The sequence below is a fragment of the Plectropomus leopardus genome, chromosome 20 (genome assembly GCF_008729295.1).
Source record: "Plectropomus leopardus isolate mb chromosome 20, YSFRI_Pleo_2.0, whole genome shotgun sequence".
Taxonomy (NCBI): Eukaryota; Metazoa; Chordata; class Actinopteri; order Perciformes; family Serranidae; genus Plectropomus; species Plectropomus leopardus.
The window spans coordinates 1,213,991-1,235,152 of NC_056482.1; the positions used below are offsets into that span (position 1 = coordinate 1,213,991).

General features: G+C 38.1%; 1 protein-coding gene across 1 annotated transcript; it reads right to left on the reverse strand.

Moving 5' to 3' along the window:
• Positions 1-1,553: 1,553 nt before the first annotated feature.
• zer1 (zyg-11 related, cell cycle regulator) lies at positions 1,554-20,314 on the reverse strand. The gene is made up of 16 exons (XM_042509226.1): positions 20,197-20,314; positions 16,780-16,997; positions 16,515-16,665; positions 14,138-14,592; positions 11,964-12,137; positions 11,718-11,832; positions 8,973-9,119; positions 8,690-8,863; positions 7,907-8,122; positions 7,292-7,333; positions 6,996-7,115; positions 6,177-6,292; positions 5,170-5,358; positions 4,001-4,098; positions 3,577-3,679; positions 1,554-2,377 (listed from the first exon to the last, which is right to left on the reverse strand). Exons 2-16 carry the CDS (start codon positions 16,944-16,946, stop codon positions 2,290-2,292), a joined length of 2,355 nt encoding a protein of 784 aa, XP_042365160.1. The 5' UTR covers positions 16,947-16,997; positions 20,197-20,314; the 3' UTR covers positions 1,554-2,289.
• Between the last annotated feature and the right edge of the window lie 848 nt (positions 20,315-21,162).

Below are 21,162 nucleotides of genomic sequence, written 5' to 3' on the forward strand. Positions count from 1 at the left end.
TGATAGCTTGACCAGAAATTTCACATTCTGCGGAGGTGGGGATCAAACTCGATTCTGCTGTATTCACAGTCAAAGCAGTGAAATGGTCCATGGTGCATGTGATGATACCTTATTCTCTGAGAGCCAGTCATTACTTCCCAGGTCTTGCTTCAAACAAACACGTCAATGCACCATGTTATTTTTCTCCCATCAGTTATTGCTTCGTCTGCTGTTTCATGTCAGTATGAGTAGCGTGGGACTACCCATAGTAGAAGAAGCGTTGGTTTAAGTGCAGCAGCTACTTAGCAGCATGTTGACCAACCATTAAAATAATGAGCCATTAGATGATGTTTCAGGATAATAGTTTCTTGCAACCTGGTCTTTCTCATTATCTGGCATCATACTTGACCGCTGAAAGCAACTGCTGAGCTTGAGGGCAAAACACTGGAAACAGCTCAAATACCCCTTTTCCATCAAAATTAGCATATACACGCTGGTTTTTAAACATAGGTAAACCTGCTAAAAATAGCCTTTAGAGTGCTTTCCCATTGCCAGTACAACAGAGGTGTGTACACGGCACTGCAGCAGACAAGTATGGCTTTCTGTGTTTGTGTATGTTGGGGGGGTTATTTGGCGTGTTCGGTCAACATCACGGACAGACCGGAGCAGGTAAACAGTAGACAGAAGCATGGACAGAGATCTTTGATAATTTTTCAGAGGTTTCCTTTTTTTTATACATCTCTTACTTATTTAGTCTCTCTTTCAAACTCGGTGCGGAACAATTTGGTTCGATGTTTGAGCGCTGCTTAAGAGGAGATGGATGGTGTCGGCATCTTGTGTTGGCATGTCTTTGCATCTCGCCAGTCGAGCTAATTTTAGTTTGTTCACATTGGTGTTTTATTTCCATCAATGCTGATTGGAGCCGGAGGCGATAAATACTCTTGCCTAATGCAGAGTCATTTGACCCGAGTGTGAACAAAGATTGTAAACTTTACCATTGCATTAAAAAGCCAGATCTTAGCAGGTGTTAGCACGTTGTTTGTGCAGTGGGAACGAGGCTTAAGATTCCAGGGTTAGAGGTTAAGGTTAGTTAACAGCGTAAGAGCAAGGAGCGTTAACTCTGCAGCTATGTTTACCACTGATATGTCTCCTAAAGTACACTCCACAATGACTGAAAAAAAAAAACCAAAGTCCCTCCAAGAAACGACTGCTCGACTTGAAGAATCTCAGTCAACTGAGAGGGCTCCGACTGGTTATTCAAATCTTCGACTTTCAGGGGGCAACCCTAGCGAGGTCAAGCACTGATGCTCGGTCAAAAGCGTGTTTACTTCAGGTGTTTGGACTTCCCTCATGGATGAAGGTCACTGCTGCTTCCAGGACAAAGAATGGCCAGAATCAAGTTAAAATGCCAGATAATTAAAAACAGAAGTGATGTTAAACTAAATAATTCTTTAAGCCAAGAGAATCCAGGATTGCCAGACTACATTTGAACGATTGGGTACTCTGTATATAGTTTCTTAGCACTGACCTTATGTCAGTCAAACCTAAACATATTTAAATATAGAGTAAAGTCATGAGTGTTTACAGTTATATTATAAAACATACACACAGTAAAAGGATGAGACAAACAGAGAATATTTACATATATAACAAAGAAGTCCATCATTGTGCCACAAAGTGTGGGAAGACTTTCCTCCAGTCAACATCAGTGTGACGCGTCTCTGCAGCCTACACCCGTTAATGGCTAATATTCACTGTGTCGACAGCTCAGTGGCCTCCACAAGCATGAGTGACTGTGCGAGAGCAGTGTGAGAGCTGAGACCTCTGATGGCGGTGCAGGTCACTACGCAGCCTTTAGCCTTTTGTTCAATGTTACACAGCTAGTGAGCTAGGGAGGGCTTTGTTTCCTTCCACCGAGCATCACTCCAACTGTTTTGTTCTGTCGTTAAATCTTTCACGCGCGCGCATACACACACACACACACAGACACACACACACACACACACAAACACAGTGAGAGATAACAGTCACCCACACCCACAAACCCGTCCCAACAGAAGAGATGCTTATGTGTAGCAAAGTTAAGCACCCTCACAACAAAACACCATGCACCACGTCTTAAGTCCTATGTGTCATATATTAAGGTTTTGTCCAAACTGCTGTGAAAAGGGTCAGAGACACATTTATGCTCTACTAAATAAGAAGAATGATAAGAAGAATGCACACTAGTGACCCTTGTGGTGATGACAGTAGGAGGGGCCTTAGGTTGGTTTGACTGATGTTTGCTGGGAAATCATGGCTCCTGTGGGGTCAACCTCTCTGTCCATAGTTTACCTCCTGTCCATGATTCGTTTCCATGGGGTCCTCTTTGAAGTTCTCACACTGCTCCATTACTTTGCTGAAAAAATAAGATATTTTACAGGTTAACTGAATGTTAAATACCGGCAATAAAGGCAATAAATCCTATGCCTGTCCTGAAATGATTTCTCTGTTAAACAATGCAGTCCACATTGGGATTTTTAGCTGTAAATGCTATTTGGGGTGCATCCACACCCTCTACATACTACTGCAACAAAATAAGTAAATTAAAAAAAAGTTACTATATAGTAAGGTTGTGCCATGTCATATTGTTCACAATGATACTGGTATAATTTCTTATATGATAAACGTTAATGACATGATGATGTCATATCATTACGCACACTAAAAAACTACTTAGGCAAAATTGCTACCAGCTCCTCTATGTAGTTAGTTCCACAAAAGGGGAGCAACTTCAGAAGCGTGTTATCAGTGGCGCCGTCAGGCCTGAATGTCCCGAATGTATAACCCTTTAAAACCTGAGCAAATTGGCTTGATTTTTTTTAATAACATGGGAAGAAAGAAACAAGCAGTTCACCAGAAAATGGCCCCAAATTAGTAAGAAATTTTTAAAAAGTTACAAGAGAATTTTTAAAAAAAAGGCCTGAGGAGTGCAAAAAAACCCTAATATCTTATCATAAGAATTATAAATATTGTTTTCTGTACATTATTTTACCCAGGTTTTTCTTTATAATATCTATTTAACATTTTTAGGTCATTTTTTGGTCACCTTTTACTAATTTTCAGCATTCTGCTGAACATTTCTTGTCAAGTTGCTCTTTATTTCAAAAGAAATCAAACTAATTCTCTCATATTTCAAGGGTTTAAATGCTTGTGAAGGCATCTGAAGGCAACAATAAAAAAATTGCTGTCAATCCAGATGTTAAAAGGTTACTGAACAGCCTCAGACTTTTCACACCCTTTTAGCGACATGCTGCTCAGAGTAAACTCAGTCAGCGGCTCCTCTAGCAGCATCACGATTGTTGGCAACAAAAACATTTGGGCCAAAGAAATCTGATCATTCTCTTTACTCGGTGCAACTAGTGACTAGGTGAAAAGGATGTTGAACCAGAAAACTTGTTCTTCTGGCTGCTGCTCGTCCTGGTACTGAATCACCAGCTGTAGAATTTTTCTTAGCAAAAAAACGTCTAACTAGCTTAAGAGTTCCAACCAGTGCATAAAGATCAGGTTAGAAGCATTCTTTGAAGCGTAGCGTATAGACAGAGCTGTAGGACCTACCTGGCCATGTCCTTGGTCTCTGGCTGTGAGCTTTCCAGTTCCAGAACTTTCTCTAGAAGACTTATCCCTCCTTCTTTTATCAGCAGGGGGCAATACTTGCTTGCTGCAGAATGAAAAGGAATGTATAAAGACAGATTGTGAAATTTATTACTGTGCACACAATATAAATTACACTGATCAGCAATGTGTGTGCATGAATAAAAGATCAAATGAAAAATAAATTTTACTGTTAACACAGCAGATGAGGATGTAATACTTTGATATGCCAAACTATATTTATTCAGAACAGAACTATGTACCAGTACATTATTCTGGTGTATTAGCTGTGAGTGAGTGTTTGTCCCGAGAGTTCAGAACACCTCTGAAGATGTTATCACTAAATGTTGTGTGTACTTTGAAAGGGTGCAGAGCAGCAGATACTCACGGTAAACTGACACCAGGTTGTAGAGAGCCCAGGTGGCCCAGTGCTGACTGACAGGGGAGATGCTCTGCGGCAGCAGGCGCAGGATGGGCTCAAATGACCTGAGAGACCAAAGTTTATTTAAAAATTCAAACAGGACAGAAAAACCCACCAACAGCTGTGCTGCAGAGCTGGACCACAGCTTCAGCTCAGTGTGCACTGAGTGAGTCGCTGTTACTCAGCTTAGCATCTAACATAAATGTTTATATTTTTAGATCTAAAGAAGTTATCTTTATGTGCATTGACATCACTGTGACTTTTGTTTTTACTGACCAACAATGATCTGAATGTTATTTCCAGATGTCCCACAATATTTATGCTAACATGAAACACATGATGAAGCCCTAACTGCAGTGTGTATAACATGATGCATTGTCAACAGCAGCTCCAGTTTGGTTATATTTACTGATCAATATACAGATGCGATGTCATGACATTATTTGGTCATCTATTTACAACAACAATTTGTGACTCATAATGGGATGTTACATTTAGTGTAATCAACTGCTATAAAATAATATTCAGTCTGAACTATTCCTCCTGGTCTTTGCCACTTTTATTTATTTTTTAACAATCCATTTAGGATACTGACACTTTTTCATGTAAACATTTTGAGATAAAATATGACATGCGTACATTAACCCTTTGAAATCTGGAGCAACACCACTTTTCTTGTGCTGCTTTCAGATGCTTGTCACAAGTATTCAAATTTGGAACTTGTAATTCATTTAGAAAATAAAAAGCTAGGGACAATAATAATAATAATAATAATAACAATAACAATAACAATAACAATAACAATAATAAAATAATAATAATAATGTATATTTCAAAATATGTTACAAAATATTGTAATTTTTAAGCACTTTTTCCAAGCCATTTCTTAGTTTATTATTATATATCATATATATATTTTTTTTTAACTTTTTGTTTTTCATTAATTTTAAGGTAATTCTTTCATACATTCTACAAATTTCTTCATAATCTTTGGTTCATTCATTTTTTCACTGCTAATTGCCTTCTTCAAATGCTTTGAAGGAAATCAACTCAATCTTCTCAGGTTTCAAAAAACTAAGTACATGAAAAGATGGCTCATGTGGAGATTAAAAAGGGAACAGTGCACAGATAATCACCTGTAGTTGATGTTGCGGCGTGAGCTGACGTCCCAGCTCTGGATGGCGTCCCACATCTTGTCCATCACTGTGTCTCTTCGCGGATCTTCCATCGACCAAACCTCCGGCCCATCAAACATGATGTGTGAGAGCACGCCACACGCGTTGTATGACACCTCAATCCCATCAGCCTTACTGTCCAGCAGGTTACTGTTATAGCAGCAAACAGTGAGAACAGATGAAAACAACAATCACTATCATATTTGATAGTCTTTATGAAATAACACTCGTACACATTTTTGTATTTGACTGCAAACGCTATAAATAGTTGCATTCAAAAATTTGTATTTCAGACATTTTGAGTACACTTCATATCACATATTGTTTTATTAACACTAGAATGGGCATGACTTTTCCTAAAAAATGATTCTATTCTCATTTAAAATGTTATTCATACAAACTGCACAAAAGGCAAAGAAAATGTGATCATTTTGACCTTTTTCAGCCACAGGTGGTCACAATAAGGGTACAGTGTCAGTTAAATTAATACATTTTTGCATGGTGGCAGCTGTATCTTGCATGCTTGGCAGCTATCACCGTCTCTGTCAAAAGTAAACTTTGAGAGTTGCTGCGAACATGAGCTGCAATGCTTTAAGGGACAAAAAGTAGGGAAGACTAGGGACAGTTGTAACACTGTCTCTTTCCGCACCCATAACTAGCTGAAAATGTGTTGGCTATTATCTCTTAAATTTTGACACAAGTTCTTTGATGGATTTAGTTTTATTTTTTGCTCAATTGAAAAAATTAGACAAGAAAGACAAAACACACAGTGAAGGGAGACAGAAAACAATCCTCTCTATATTAGGTATTTATGAGAAATTCAAGAGTTTGGAATCTGGCAGTCAAAATGACCACTCATGGCTTTTCCAGTAGGTATGGAATTCTGGCCCATCTAGTATTAATGAGCTGGAGAGCTCAAAATCCTTGTAGAAAAGTTTTATTCTCCAAAGGCTTTCAAGTACCCTCACCTGAATACAGTGATGAACTGTGGGGTGAGCAGCTGTGGCCTCAGTGCTTTGACCTCAGCAACATTTCCCAAAAGCCCCAACATGTTGCGGTGAAGCTCCTGCTTGTCTGGAAACTCCTGGAGGAAGATCACACAGAAAGAGGAAAGGTGTGTTATTACACAGTGGAAATATCGAGACACTTCTGCTATAATAGTTCAAAAGCATGATAATTAAAGAGCACAATACAGTATAACTCTATCACGTCTGGAACAAATCCTGAAGGATCCTACATGAACAGTTTCTGTCCAAGCCCCACCCACGGCGGCAGTTTAGGGCCCGAGCCCAATTAAAAACCCGAATTTGTACTGTAAAAACAGACCTTAAGTATATTACATTTCATGTATTCATGTTTTTCTATAATCTCGTGTATAACAGGCAACAACCCTTGGTGCGTCTAGTATGCACGGCGATGGTGATGCAGCATGTAGATTTTGATCACTGCCCTCCGCTGCGTGTTATTTACACTGTCAACCAAGTCGCTTTGCAGCCCCCCTTTCTCTCTCTCCCCCTGTTCTCCACATGCTCCGTCTCTTTCCCTCGCTCTCACTCCTCTTTCTCTCTTTCCCTCTCTCCCACTCCTCTTTCTTTCTCTTTCCCTCTTGATTAAGTCCACCACAGTTCAGACAGTTCACCACAGTTTCATTTAAAAATCAAATAAATAAATTTGGCGGAAACAAGACCCAATACAAGCCCGAGGGAATAGTGAGAAATTACAGCCCAGCCCAAACCTGGTGAGTCGGGCAGGGCCCAATAAGGCTCGGGCAGAGAATCAAAACTCACCTGTAGACACTCCAGAAAGAGGCTCATGCCCCGACAGTTGAGGAACATCTGACAGTTGTCGGGCGTCTCATCGGTGATGTTCCACAGAGCACTCCAGGAAAACTCCATCACCTGGTCACACTGAGGGGAAACAAACACACAGCCTTTACAGCTAACATCCACTACATTTGAATATAAGAGTGAGACAAACATACAGGCATGGTTACTGATTATAATAGTTGCTGAGTCAGGTGTGCCTATAACATTTCAAGTTGCAAAGATTAATGAGGAGTGACTGAGGAGTAACTGGGACTCACCATTCTGTCCTGGAGCTTCTTCTGTATTAAATTCAGCATCGTCTGTAGAGGAGGAAACAGAGAAAAGAAAACTTTAAACAGAATCCGCTGAAAACTGTCAGGGCGATTTCACAACAACACAATGAGTTGTGTAAGTGTCTGCATGTTTTTACAGGATAAAATATTTGCCAAAATCACCATATAGCGCCACAAAAGAAGATGCTGATGGATGAAAAAAAGCTATGAAAGCTTATGTATGTATTTTGTCGGTGCAATGGAGATGTGGCTGTGTTTAAATGTTGTATTTAGAAGATAATAGAAGAAAAATAAATCATGACTCCAGTTTTAAGATGCTCTAAATGAGTTTGTACTTGTCTGAGAAAGGTATGTTAAACGTGGGAAAGTTATCACGTTGGCAGGACTGTCACAATAACTACTTTTGTTGAACTTTATAATGTCCCACAGATAACTGCGATAAACGACGTTATTGTCATTTTGAGACCACTTCATTCCACTAATATAATAACTATAACAATAATTTAACAGAATAATAAGGCCAGTACAACCTTTCAATTAATTTTAAAGATTATTCAGACATTGGAACTGGAATAAGATAAACAAATTAAGAAAAGTTACCTTGACAAATCCCATCTTCCCCACAGCTTCCTTGTGATGGTTGTCCACCTGACAGACCAGAGCATTGCAGAGGTGCACAGCAATTCTCTGGATGGACTCGTCCTGCCTGGCTGGCTCCAGAATTTTCAGCAGCAGCTGGTTGACCCGACTGTACTGGAACTCCAGCTCCTCTGGAATACTGAAGTTACACAGAGTCAGGCAGCAGTTCCTCTGGACCTGGTGTGGGGCAGGGACGAGAGGGAGACACAGAAAGGTTTACTACTCAGAACTGAAAACAATACAAGCCTGAAGAACATAATGTAAAGGCCAACAGGCCTAAAAGCCTTTCTTTTGGTGTAATTTCTTCTTTATTAACAGTTTTTTTAAACATTTAACCACTGTGGACATTATTGAGGGGGCTTAAAACTGGCTAAAAAAAATAGCTTTAAAGCAAAATCTCTACAAAGCGGTCAAATATTTCTATACATAGTTTTTTTTTTATCTATATCAACTTTGGTACTGGTATATTTCAAGTGAAACCTATTTCATCAGAAATGATGATTTGGTATTGGTACTGAATTTAATATTGCACTTTAATGCATTAATGTTTTTGTTTGTCCTATATTGTTTATATTTGTTTTAAACATTTCTTTGCCTCACGACGTGCTACCTGAATTTTGGTATATTGTTATCTGACCCTCAATATAATAACAATAATAAAGATAACTGAACTTGGTATTGGTATAAATTTTAAGTGGAACCTATTTTATTAGAGAGGATGATGAGGCTATAGAGTTCACTTACAGTGACCTCCTGGTACTGCTCCATTCCATTTAGCACCACCTGAATGACCTCTCTGCGCAACCGCACACTCTGGTCACTGCGGTACTCTGTGTTCGTCAGGTAGAAGAGAGCAGCGCTGCCCGTCACCTGGATGCTCTTATCATATTTATGGCACTTCAGTGCTGCTATGACAAGCTGAAAGGACATAAAAGTTTAAAGGAGAGGGATGAGAGTGGCAGAGGCATCATATGTTGGACCATGGCACAAAGATGTCACCTCCTACAAAGATTTAAAGTCATCGTACTTGCAAAGCTCGGAGCAGTTGGCTACAGTGTTGTATCCTGGCGATGTCAAACAGCTGATTGATGGCTCTGTGGGCCAGCTCAGGGCGGAACTCTGTGTAAGCCTCGATGGCGTTCAGGACCTGGTCTTCATTCTTTGATCCAGTCACCTGAAAACAGCCAGCAAAATAAAGTTGTTACTCACAAAACAAAAAAGGTCTGGGAGTATTTCACTGCTCGAAAGATGGTGTTTTATAAAACTGTGATGCAAAAACTTTTGATGCTACATTAAAAACAGAGAAAACTAAGAAAAAGGACTGTGGCATTCACTTTTGCTCAAGATGAGGAAAAACTACAACTACCAGAATGCACTGGGCCTCACAGGACCAATAAAAATCCCCGCTGGTGGACAATCAAATGCAAGCTTGGCCATTTTGATACAGTAAATAATATGGCAGCTGGCTGGTAAAAAAAAACCAAAAAACAATCTCATATTACAGTCAAACAGTACACTAAAATCTGTTTCAGAAAATATTTGAGTTGAGAAGTATGCAAATCAGTAATAGTAATGATAATAGTAAAACAATGACTTTATTCAGGATACAGAAAAAGGTCCATAGCAAACTACATAAAAACAGACAATAGTCTTTGTACAAAAATAGACCCAATCTTAATTCATATTTGATCAGCACAGCTTTGATTTACTGTTGTGTTTTTCTCATATTACAGCCCAAACAGTGCATTAATTCTTTTTAAAAATATTTTTACTTTTTTTTTTTTATTAAGTAATTTTTTTTGTGGGACACTTGCAGTTATGTTATGCAATATGGTGTTAAGACGCACACTGTCCAAGATCTGAATCACCTGAGCACAATCCTTCCAGAAAATACCATTTATCACCACATATTGTGCCTTTATCATAGAGCATTCACTTTGCTGGAGAGGCAAAATGAGCAGATCAGAAAAATGGGCGTTAAGACACCAACTCAAGCCAAAAACCATTGTGCTAATGTTGGTGAAATGGCAGATGATGCTGCACCACCGACAACAATAGAGAAGCTTGCGGAAGAGCTTGAAAAACTACCAGCAAACTCACAGCTCTACTGAACAGCTCAAAAACACTAAAAAATATTATTAGAATAATAATAAAGAAAAAAAATGTCCCTGGAGGGCATCTCTGGCAGCATCCCAAGCTCTGAGAGGTTGGATGGATCTGGGACTGGTCAGGACAGCTTTACCAGGGAATTATTTTTGTTTAGCTTTGTTTTGATTTTGTTGTTGTTGTTGTTTGTTTGTTTGTTTGTATTTGCTTTATCCTCTCTTCTCTTTCTCTTGCTCCCTGTTGTTTGCTTTTTTTTTATTTTACCCTTGCCTGCTTGAGGTCACCTTCAGACCCACAGGAAAACATTACAGGCAGCAGTGCTTTGTGCTATAGTTAGTTTGTTTGAGAAAGAGAGAGGTGTGTGTGTGTATAGACAAACAAGCAAATATGAACGTGTACTCTCCCGATCTGCTTCTTTATGCTTCCTGTCTGTGGTGGCAGGCATAAGAAAATACAGAAGCACCATCTGAAGTTTGAGCAACAGCCCTACAGCCAGCAAAAAGCCACTGGATACAGATGTGGGTACTGGTAAGATAAAGGGAAGTCTCCTACAATCCATTTAGGCCCATTCCACACAGCATGCGTCAGCAGTGTGTGACGGCACGAGCTGCAGCGTGTTCCAAGCTTGTGGTGTTCAAACATGCAGTGTTGGTGCAACGTCGCTGCTGCATCACTGCTGCGGTGGTGCTGCATCGCTGCCTACAGCCTTGAGTACTGCATTTTCACATTTATAGGAGCAAATTCAACTTATTTATGAAGTTGTGCAAGGTCCTGCATTGCCGACAACGCAGTCCTGTAAATGTTTCAAAATAAAATGCCTTGTGTCAGCAACTGATGGGATTCTGTCCACAGAGACACTGTCAGAGGGCTTTTGTTTTGAAGGGAAGCGGGGAAGTTGGAGAAAAACAGACGTCTTTCTATTTTCTCATCCCTGTGACAGAGAGAGACTTTTAAACTGCAGTAAAAGGTTGCATAGAGTCATTATAATCATCAAAACACCATATTTGGGGTGGCCTATAGTTCACCTCGAGCGTGCGCCCCATATGCTGAGGCCTTTGCAGTGGCCTGGGTTCAATTCCAGCCTGTGGCCCTTTGTTGCATGTCATTCACCCTCTCTCTCCCACATTTCCTATCAATCTACAACTGTCCTATAAAATAAAGAGAAAATCCCCAAAAAATAATCTTTAAAAAAAAAAACAATAAAAAAACAAAACACCAAATTCACTGTCTATTTCTGCTGACAAACGTGCGCGGCACACGTAAAAAAATCGGCGAGCCACTATTTCTCTAGATGTGCTGAGACGCACCTGACAAGTGCTGCTCAGTTGGGCAGAGTGGATGCTGTAATGTGTTAACAAGGGGGCGCTGAAATAAAAAAACAACACGTTTGGCACTGCTCACGCACTGCTGACGTGTGCTGTTTGAAACAGGCCTTACAGAAACAATTCAAACTGCTATGATACAAAGCTGTTTGAAAATTGTCAAAGTCTTCCTTTATTAAGCATTATTCAAATGCACACATGATCTGTACTAAAGAATTCATTTTCCCATTCAATCATGAAATGCTCTTAACTAGTTTGTCTGAATAAACTGTCCCTTTAGATATAAATAACTATCATCAGCTATAAACTGAAATGTGTGCTCGGCCCTATAAGCTCATCAGTACCTTATAAGCAGGGATGTGTGTCACATTACAGAGGGTGGTGTCATATAAGCCCAAGAACTGCAGGGGCCTCTTCAGCTCCTGGAAAGGATAGATGCTGCTCTTGCATGGCTCGATGCTTAAAGAGAGAAGTTTATTGTTCATAATAATAAGTAACAATAATTGTTCATAAGTAAATGACAAAAAAAACCTCTCTGAATTAGACTTTTTAAAACAAATCTAATTTATACTCTTGATAAGGTTACCTACCTTGGCCGACCCATAGCTTCTTCAAAGTGTGGAACTGTGCAGTTGTCGAGCATGATGTGACCTGAGATGTCCAGTGACACCAGATTGACCAGACGCTGTACGATGGCCGTCAGGATTTTCCTGGTCATCTTAAATTTGGAGGTCCGCCTGCTCTCCCGAGAGATGTCAAGATGCCTGAAGAATGAGGAGTTTTATTAATGACAGCGACACACTGTTTTCATATAATAAGTGGCCATTTAAAAAATTAATTAAAGTAAAATTACTGTCATTAGAAATGTTATAAATACTAAGAATAACAGTGTGATGGGAGCAAGTATATAAGGACAGTGTAAAAATCTGAACATATCTTTTAATTTACTACGATTCAAAGTTGTAAATCAATCAAAATGAAAATGAAGGTGTGTGAGATTTTACAGACATACTAAAAAAATGATCATATGCTTCTAACAAGTCTCCATCCATTAGTCAATCATCAAAGAATGATGTAAATAGATTACATTAGATATTTCCTGTTCTTCGGCACACAAAGTATATCTGCATTCCCCTTATACATGACTAGAATTAATAACCTGACAAAGTTTGATCTTACCCAGTTTCAAAATTCATACATGTTATTTATATGGTCTAAGAAAGAACATAAAGTGAGTATAACAAGTTAACAACTAACACCTAAATCAAAACGCATGTGCATGTGTCCCCATGTACAAGACAAATAAAAAAAATTGGGGACCCACTATCATTTGCTGGATAATTACTTAAAGGGCAGTTATATTATCTATTTGCCTATTTTGGAGGGTTTTTTTTTAGAGCATTTTGCAGTAGTGTTCATCGTGTAATATTTAGATCCAATCATTCAGCTTTTGGTCAAAGTATGTATGTTTTATTGTAAAAATGCTACATTCTGCAGTGGGACAAGAGTTCAAAATTTGTGATAACCTCTCAGTGCAGCACATCAGTTTCATGCTCTTTATTGGAAAAACATACATTTCATCGTCCCTATCAAATAAAATTAATTCAAACTCAAATGAACCCAGCTGCGCTTGGTGTGATTTGCATACATCACAGTTAAATAAAAGCTGTTGCTTGGCTGCTTTGACTCATTTTCTGCAGCTCAAATCGAAGCGAAAACAACTGTAGATCTGCAATTGTGCATTCACGCTGAAAGCGTGGCTGTGTGACTTTCAGTAAACTTTCAAACTCCTTTGACTCAATCATTTCTGTAAATGATAAATAATTATTTAACAACTTGTGTTGCAGTGATGAGTGGAGAGCTCCAGGAAAGTAACTCAGCGATTACATATATAAATTTCCATTCCCTCCTGCCATATTTTACATCTCTGAACAGGAATACCATACAGTACATAATGCATGATAACTCAAAATTTTCAGGGATGCAACTTTTCTTTTATTTGTCCACCACAAACCTATGTCTGGCCCTTTAGTTAATAAGGATGAATGTAATTTGACTGTTAAGCACCTACAAGACCTGCAGATCCTCAACAAGTCCTCTTGTATGAGTTCATAAACTTGTTTTGCTCAGACTGTATTAATGGACTGCTGTTCTGAAGCCTCAAGTTTATATTTTAGCTGTCACTATCAAGGTTTTTAGTGCCAGAGGTGACCATTTTCAGACAAGAGGTTGGAGCCATAAAGGAGCAAGGGGTGGACCTGAATCATAGACTGTAGTGATGACTCACAAACAGCCTGTCACTCAAGCACCACATCCCCACATATGCGTGACTTTGGGCATTAATTAAATTTAAATGAGCAAATTTTCAATTAATCTCCCGAACACTTGAATGAATTGAATGTTGAAATTAGCTATAGAGACCTTAACTGTTTTTTTGTACCAGACTGTAAGCATGTTTATTTCTGCTGTCAAGTTGAGTATCTTAAAAAGGATACTATAGGGATTGAGTCTGTTTTGGAGCCAGCCTCTAGTGGCCATTAGAGGAACTGCAGCTTTTGACACTTCAGCATTGGCTTAATTTTTCAGCCTCAGAGGTTACTGCTTGGTTAAAGTCTATAACTTCAGCCTAGTGGATAACTATTTTAACTCTATCACCATATATTAAGCAGGCACAATCAAACTGCAACATATAAAAGGACTGCAGTACCAGGGTGTGTTAAGAACACAATGACAAGTTGTAGATACAAGCCTCCTCCCTTCTTACCTGAGACTGACGATCTCCACCACTGTATTGACCAACTCCTCTGACAGGTCCACATTGTAGAGAACAAGAGATGCCAGTCTGTCTTTCCACTGGGTGAGAAAAGCTGTTCCCAGCAACTGTACATTTGACAGATCCAGTGAGGTGAGTGACTTCAGGGGTTTGAGCAGCGCCTCAGCATCCGCCTCATCAGGCAGGCCACCTAAGTTGAGCAACCTGAGGCGGTTGAACCCCTGGAAGTTAAAGTCCGTCTCTAATGCTTGCCTAGCAGCTGGGCTCTCCTCCTCCTCATCCTCAGTGTCTTCGTTGCAGGCGAGTGGGGCGCCACCCTTCCTGTAGAAGATGTGGCTGCAGCCGAAGAGACAAAGAGACACCAAGGTCTCCCTGAAGCAGGTCAGTGTTTTCAAGCTGCGGGACGACAGACTGTTGCAGTAGGTGAGGTGGAGCTCGATCAGGTCCTGGGAGAACACACAAAGTAAAATATTAGTAAATCATTCAAATACAATGATACTGACCTAAGTATGCTGCAATCATTTAACCCTTAGGCCCCGCTTTAATATCGCACGCACAAAACGTGCTTTCCAAAATCAAGCTTTAAAAAATATCATATGTTAATATTATTTTCTCCTTTCATTGAGGTTTTTTATAATTAACTTTAGACCTAAACATATATATTAAATATAAATTTATTTTCAGAGTTTTACCTGTTTAAATGCCAGGTTTTTGTCATGATGCCACTATGTTTTTAGATGGAAAAAAAACCCAGAAAAAATGAATTATGTTCAAAATACTACATGCCAAGTAGATTATTATTTTTCTGATGATCACAGCCTAGGATATGTCAATGGTTTGCAGCAACATTTAATCTTATGCATAATCATTTTTTGTGCAGTGTCAAACACCCAGACTCTTCGTACAGAAAGCACTTTTGAAAATCAGGCTATCACAAATATTAGATAATATTATTTTCTACTTTCACTGAGTTAATTTTTTAACTAACATCAGTCGTATTCATAAATATTGCTGTGGGCCACCACACATAAATGAATGTTTGAGAAACCCTGCTTTTCATATTGTTTTCAGATATTTAGAATAACAATCTGAGCCTGCAAGTGGCGAAAACAAGCAGTTAGTGGGCATAAGTCAACAGTGTACTATGTCCTGAGTGGTTACATTGCAGCTTTTTTTCACAGCTGCCAGCTACAATGGTGTTGCTCAATACCGAACCATTTTCAAAAACTGTTGTTTACATCAGTTACTTTGACACAAAAACATGGGAAAATATGATCGAAATTGAAAAACACCAAAGTTACTTTTTATCTTCTGCCGCAAAGGTGAAGCTAAAACCTTAAAATTGTCTATGAACCCTGACCGATTTATCAGTCAACCGCTATTATCGGTCAACCAATATAATCGGCCCATATGAGCCTTTCACAGAAATATCGGAGCATATCAGCATCAGCGTACAGTCCATATAATGCAGAAAACGATGCTTGGGTGGTTTAGAAATGATCAGCAATTGACTGATACTGAACAGTACTGATGTTTATTTAGCTATTTATTTTATTGTTTTGATTCCATATTTAAATGGTTAGCAAAGAGCATACAGTACTGATGTGTATTTTATTTTTATATTCTTTATTTGAGTGGTCAGTGAAGACTGATGCTGAACACATAAAGTACTGATGTTTAATTTTTTTATTCATTCTCTTTGTTTGTGTGTAATGTTAAATAAATAAAATGCTAAATAAAAGTTGTTTGTATAAGATAACATCCTTCTGAGTACTTTTGCATAGTCATATTGATGCAAAATCAGTGCGCAATCCAAATAGAAATGATCCATTTTCATTTGCAGCTCAAAAATTCACTATATCAGTTACCATATCAGTAATCTGTGAATTTTTCCCACTATAAAATTGGTATTGGTATCGGTCTCAAAAATCCCATATTGGTTAGGCTCTAATTATTATTTTCAATCGCTTTCAAAAACTGTATGCATGCGGAATAACAGTAAGGTAGATAAAACTAACAAAGGAAGCTAGTATTTTTTCAAATCAAATTAACATTTCTAACTGACGGTTTGGTTACATTTAAAGTTGTTCTTGGTTTACATTTCCAAACTAAATGTTTAAATAAAGCAGTTGCTTGAATTATGCTGCTTCGTACACACGGTCTACTAGTGTCGTTGTGCCTTTGTCTGTATAATGAAGTTGGTAAGTGGAATGTTATTAAATCCTGATGGAAATGAAAACTGCAAAAATTAGATTGGGGTGGACAAAAACAACAATAGTTAATTGTTAACTTTAATTTTAGTTTAAAAGTGAATGGCTAAAGGTGAAAAATGAAAATGAAACATCGGCTTATTCTGAAAACCTCCCACCTGTTTTTTAATGGCTTCCAGATCTCTGTCACCTACAAAGTCCTCTCTCAGCTGTACCCTGGTCAGTCTGGTGCTGCGAGGGTCTGAGAAGAGTTGGAAGAAGCTCTCCTCTGGTTCAAAGTTACTGTCTGTGTGGACCAACTCCATGTATCTGTTTCAGAAAAAAAAATGTATAACGAGGCAGTAAAAGCCCCTCTTAAACAGAGATTCTGAAAAACTGACATATTTTGATTGAATAAAAATTAAGAAATGACAAATTACGTACGTGTTGACGAGCTTGTCGCAGATTTCGCTGGGAAGGAAGATGTCCGAGCGCAGACAGAGCTTGTTCCTGAATCCCTGGTAGCACATGGTCTTCCTAAGGTTCCTCAGGCAGAAGATTGTTGCCAGAGTCATGAGGCTGTCGGGGTTGTCTCCTGCTTTGGCTGCCATGTTAGCCTCTTCTTCTCTGGCTCAGATCAAAGACAGGGCAGTGCAGGGGACCTTAGGAAAAAAAGGACAAGGTTAGGTGAAATTCATTTTCACAGGAGGCTGCTTCAGGCAGGAAAAAGCAAAAAATTCTCTTTAATATTCTGGCTGGAATAATTCATATTTCCAATGTGAAGTTTAAATAAAAGCATATGTGAAAAAATATAGTGTATGGTCACTTTATTTAAAAGTGCCACAATAAGCTGCTATCTATCCACTGTCTTTGGCCTTCATTGCAGCTAAACATTAACCTGTTGAAACCTGGGCAAATTAAAAACTTGGGAAGAAGGCAATTAGCAACTTAGGAAGAAATTATCCAGAAATTAGCAAAAACATTAACAAAAAAGTGCAAGAAAATTAAAAAGCATAACCCCCCCCAAATAAATAAACAACAATGGAGAAAAAATAAATGTAAAAAAAAAGGAAATCACCCACGGAAAAATCTTTAATACATATGAAAAATAACTGTATATACATAATTATGTTCACTATAAATATATAGTTCTCTGGACATTTTCCTGACTTAAAAAAATTATCTAAATCTATTAAATTCTTTCAATTTTCTGGACATTTCTTGCTGCTGAAGATTCAAATGTTTACTTAGATTTACAATATATATATTTGCATATAATTACTTAACTTAAGACTTGCTTTACTTAATATTTGTGAAAGGCATCTGAAAGTAGCACAAGAAAAGTGATGTTGATCCGGTTTTCAAAAGGTTAAACAGGAATTTCACAAATTTTCAAAATTCCTACATGTTATTCTTATTGTCTAATACAGTTTAAAAATATTAGCAAAATGATCAGTTCTCTCCCAAATCCATAAACTGGAGTGCTACAACTCAAATTTGTGATGTCATGAGGTATAAAGCAGGGTTGGAAATTAGCACCAGCCATCAGCCAAATGCTGGTAAATTAAACAAGTGGCTGCTAGATTTGCTGAACTCACCATCCAAAAAAAACCCAACAACAATGCTAATGCATTGAGTGGATCCCATTCATTGTCTCCAGACTTTATACAATGTGACATCATGTTTGTCTGGTTTGTGGCTTTGAGAGAGAGCAGCTAATGTTCACAAACATTGGTTTAACTTTCCTTAGCCATTGAAATAACATATTGGAATTCTCCATTGTTCCCCTGTTGTATCAAAGTGTGTTCCCCTGTCGAACTGTGTTTCTCCCTGTTAATGCATAGGTTCTGCCTCAGTGGTTACATTTGATAGGGGCACAGGTGGACAAGGACTAGGTGAGTGAAAAAAATAATTCAAGCTCTCCTTATTAAAACCATAGATGGTTATTTTTGAATAAAATAAAATATTTTAAAAATCATTTTATTGTGTTTTGGTCCACATGCACAGGAGGGGCAGGAAAATGATCAGTTATGTATCTCCTATGGTTTATTAATGTTTGGGTGAATTGATCAAAGTTGAAGAGTTAAAATGACTGTTTGAATAATATAAATATAAATATATAAACATTAATACAATTGCATTTTATTTCATAAAAAGAGGGGTTATGGGGCAAAATAGAAGAGGAAATAAAAAAATAATTTATCAGAATCAGAATTTCTGATTCTGATAAATTAATATATATAAAAAATGCTAGAAAAAAGATAACAAAATGATATGAACAAAATATATATACAAGTAATTAAAATTGAACAATGTAAGTGTTTCAAATAAAAAAATAAGTGCTAAAGTAATTAAAACACACTAAAACACACTTAGGTTAATAATAAAACCATAAAGTGATAAATGCTATAGGTATCAAACCATAAAAAAAGATAAAGGGTTTGGGTCGGTGTGGATGGGGACAGACATATCAACTGAGAAACAGTCTTCAACACAACACCCCTTTAATGCTTTAAGTTTATGCAACAAATGTTGTGTTTGGTGCCTTTTGCCTGGGAACCTGTGTCAACTATAAAAACAGACAATTTGTAACGACTGAGTAACCGATTAAGCAATTAAAGTAAATGATACAAATGCAAAACTAAGTCAAGACATATACAATGCATTTAAATTACCGTCTATTTTACACATTCTTACTGTATTTTCCATGTGTAATACAAGAGTTGGTTGACATATTATAATCAAAACACCTTAATGCCAAACTAACCTAAGGCTGTATAAAAAGTGCAGGAAAATTGCTTGAAAATGTGCAAGCACAGAAAGAAAGCAAGCAAGCAAGAAAGAAAGGCAAAAAAAAAAAAAACAAATGCCCTTTAAAACCTGCTTAAAATTATAATACTTATTAAATATATATATATATATATATATATATATATATATATATAGATAGATATATATATATTAATTTAATTATATATATATAGCTTTCATAGCTTTAAAAAAATATAAGATAACTAAATTCTTGCAATTTGTGGTACATTTTTTTGCTGCTGAGGGTTAAAAGGTTTACTTATATTTACATGATATATTTACTTTGCTGAAGACTTGCTTTACTTGTGAAAGGCGTCTGAATGCAGCACAAGAAAACTTATGTTGATTCCGTTTTCAGTGTTTTAAAGGGGAACTTTGCGTATTTTTATTCACATTTCAGACCTCCTCTTTGCCGGTGTTGCAGACCTTTATCATGCTAAGCAAAGTTAACCGTCATACCTATGGAAGGCTACTGTTAGCAACTAATGTTGGCTACTTTGAGAGAACTTGTTTCAACATTCCTGTTTTTAAAAAAACATATACATACATCTTATTCTTAGCTATACTATGTTGAGTTGTTCTTGCTGATAAGCTGAAGCTACTAACCTAGCTTGTGCTGTCTTTTTGGTCGGTGTTACTAGTTTTAGTAAACCACATATAGCAATGAATCCTGGGAGACACAGCAGCAGTCTGTTACTAAGTTAGCTAGCTTCCCAGCTAGCGACACTTTAAAATGATTTACCTCAACAACGCTAACGCTAGATAGCTGCTGACACACATAGAATAAATATTAAACTATTCACTCACAACATCCCAAAATACCAAAGAGCAACACTTGTTATTCCAAGTTAAGCCTCAACTTGCCGATACGGTGTCACCAGTGCATCTCAGTGTCTCAGTTAGCTTGTGGCTAACGATGACTTTCCCTGCTATGATGCTAGCTAGCAGCGCTAGTGGGGCTAGCGCTAGCTTGGAGCTGTGTGTGGAGCTGCAGGCTACAAATAGTGGTCAGCTGTATGTGAGAGGACGGCTCACCAGCCTCTGCTTTACCTTAGCTTTCGCCAAGGCTGTATGTCTTGATGACGGCGAGAAATTAAGTTATTATCATCAGTCTTCACCCATCTGATTTTCGTTTTCGTCCGATGTCAACAAACAAGCTCCTCCTCCTCCTACTTCTTCTCCTCCTCCTTTTTCCCATCTCCTCTTCCTGTTCTTCCTCTTCCTATTCTTCTTCTGTTCCCATCACTCGTCTATGTAGTTGTCAGCCTGTTCGTTGTGTAACCAATAAATATCGTGTGCTTATTAACCTTTTGCATTATATATAATTATTATTGACATTAGCTGTAGTAATCACTTAGTAATAGTTGTAGAATAGTGAGTAGGCCCACTGAATGAGGCTCATTGTTAATTTATTGTCATTATACACCACAGGGTTACAGTACAAAGAAAAGAAAAACATTTTTTTAATGGTGGAGTGAGGAAAGAAGCTGATCTGTAGTTTCATGGTAGGCTACAGCAGATATTTCTGTGTCTCTTGCTAGATGACGGCAGGACGGTGGACAGGCTGTGCTAGGATGGTGAGGTCTTTCAGTATCGTTTGTGCTCTCTGCAGGAATCTCACCTCACCAACATCATTGATGCTCTGTTGACTTAAACTTTGTCAAATGACTAATAAATCTACCTTGTGTGATAAATGGACTGCACTTGCGTAGCAATTTTCTAGTCTTTAGACTACTCAAAGTGCTTTTACACTACATGTCACCTTCATCCATTCACACACTCATTCTCACACTGGTGGCCGAGTCTACAAGGTGCCACCTACTACTCAGTTTTTAGCTATTCATACACACTGACACACTGATGGAACAGCCATGCCAGGAGCAATTTGGGGCTCAGTATCTTGCCCAAGGATATCTGAACATGTTGACTGGACAAGCCGAGGATCGAACCGCCGATACACTCATCTATTATGAGTGGACAATCCACTCTGCCTCTGAGCCACAGACGCCCAATGTT

Coding starts and splice junctions, on each gene's coding strand:
- zer1 (XM_042509226.1), bottom strand. CDS start 16,946: ATGGCAGCCAAAGCAGGAGACAACCCCGACAGCCTCATGACTCTGGCA. Junction 7,334..7,906: donor GGAAGATGGGATTTGTCAAG/GTAACTTTTCTT, acceptor CCTCCTCTACAG/ACGATGCTGAATTTAATACA. Junction 2,378..3,576: donor GAGACCAAGGACATGGCCAG/GTAGGTCCTACA, acceptor TTATTTTTTCAG/CAAAGTAATGGAGCAGTGTG.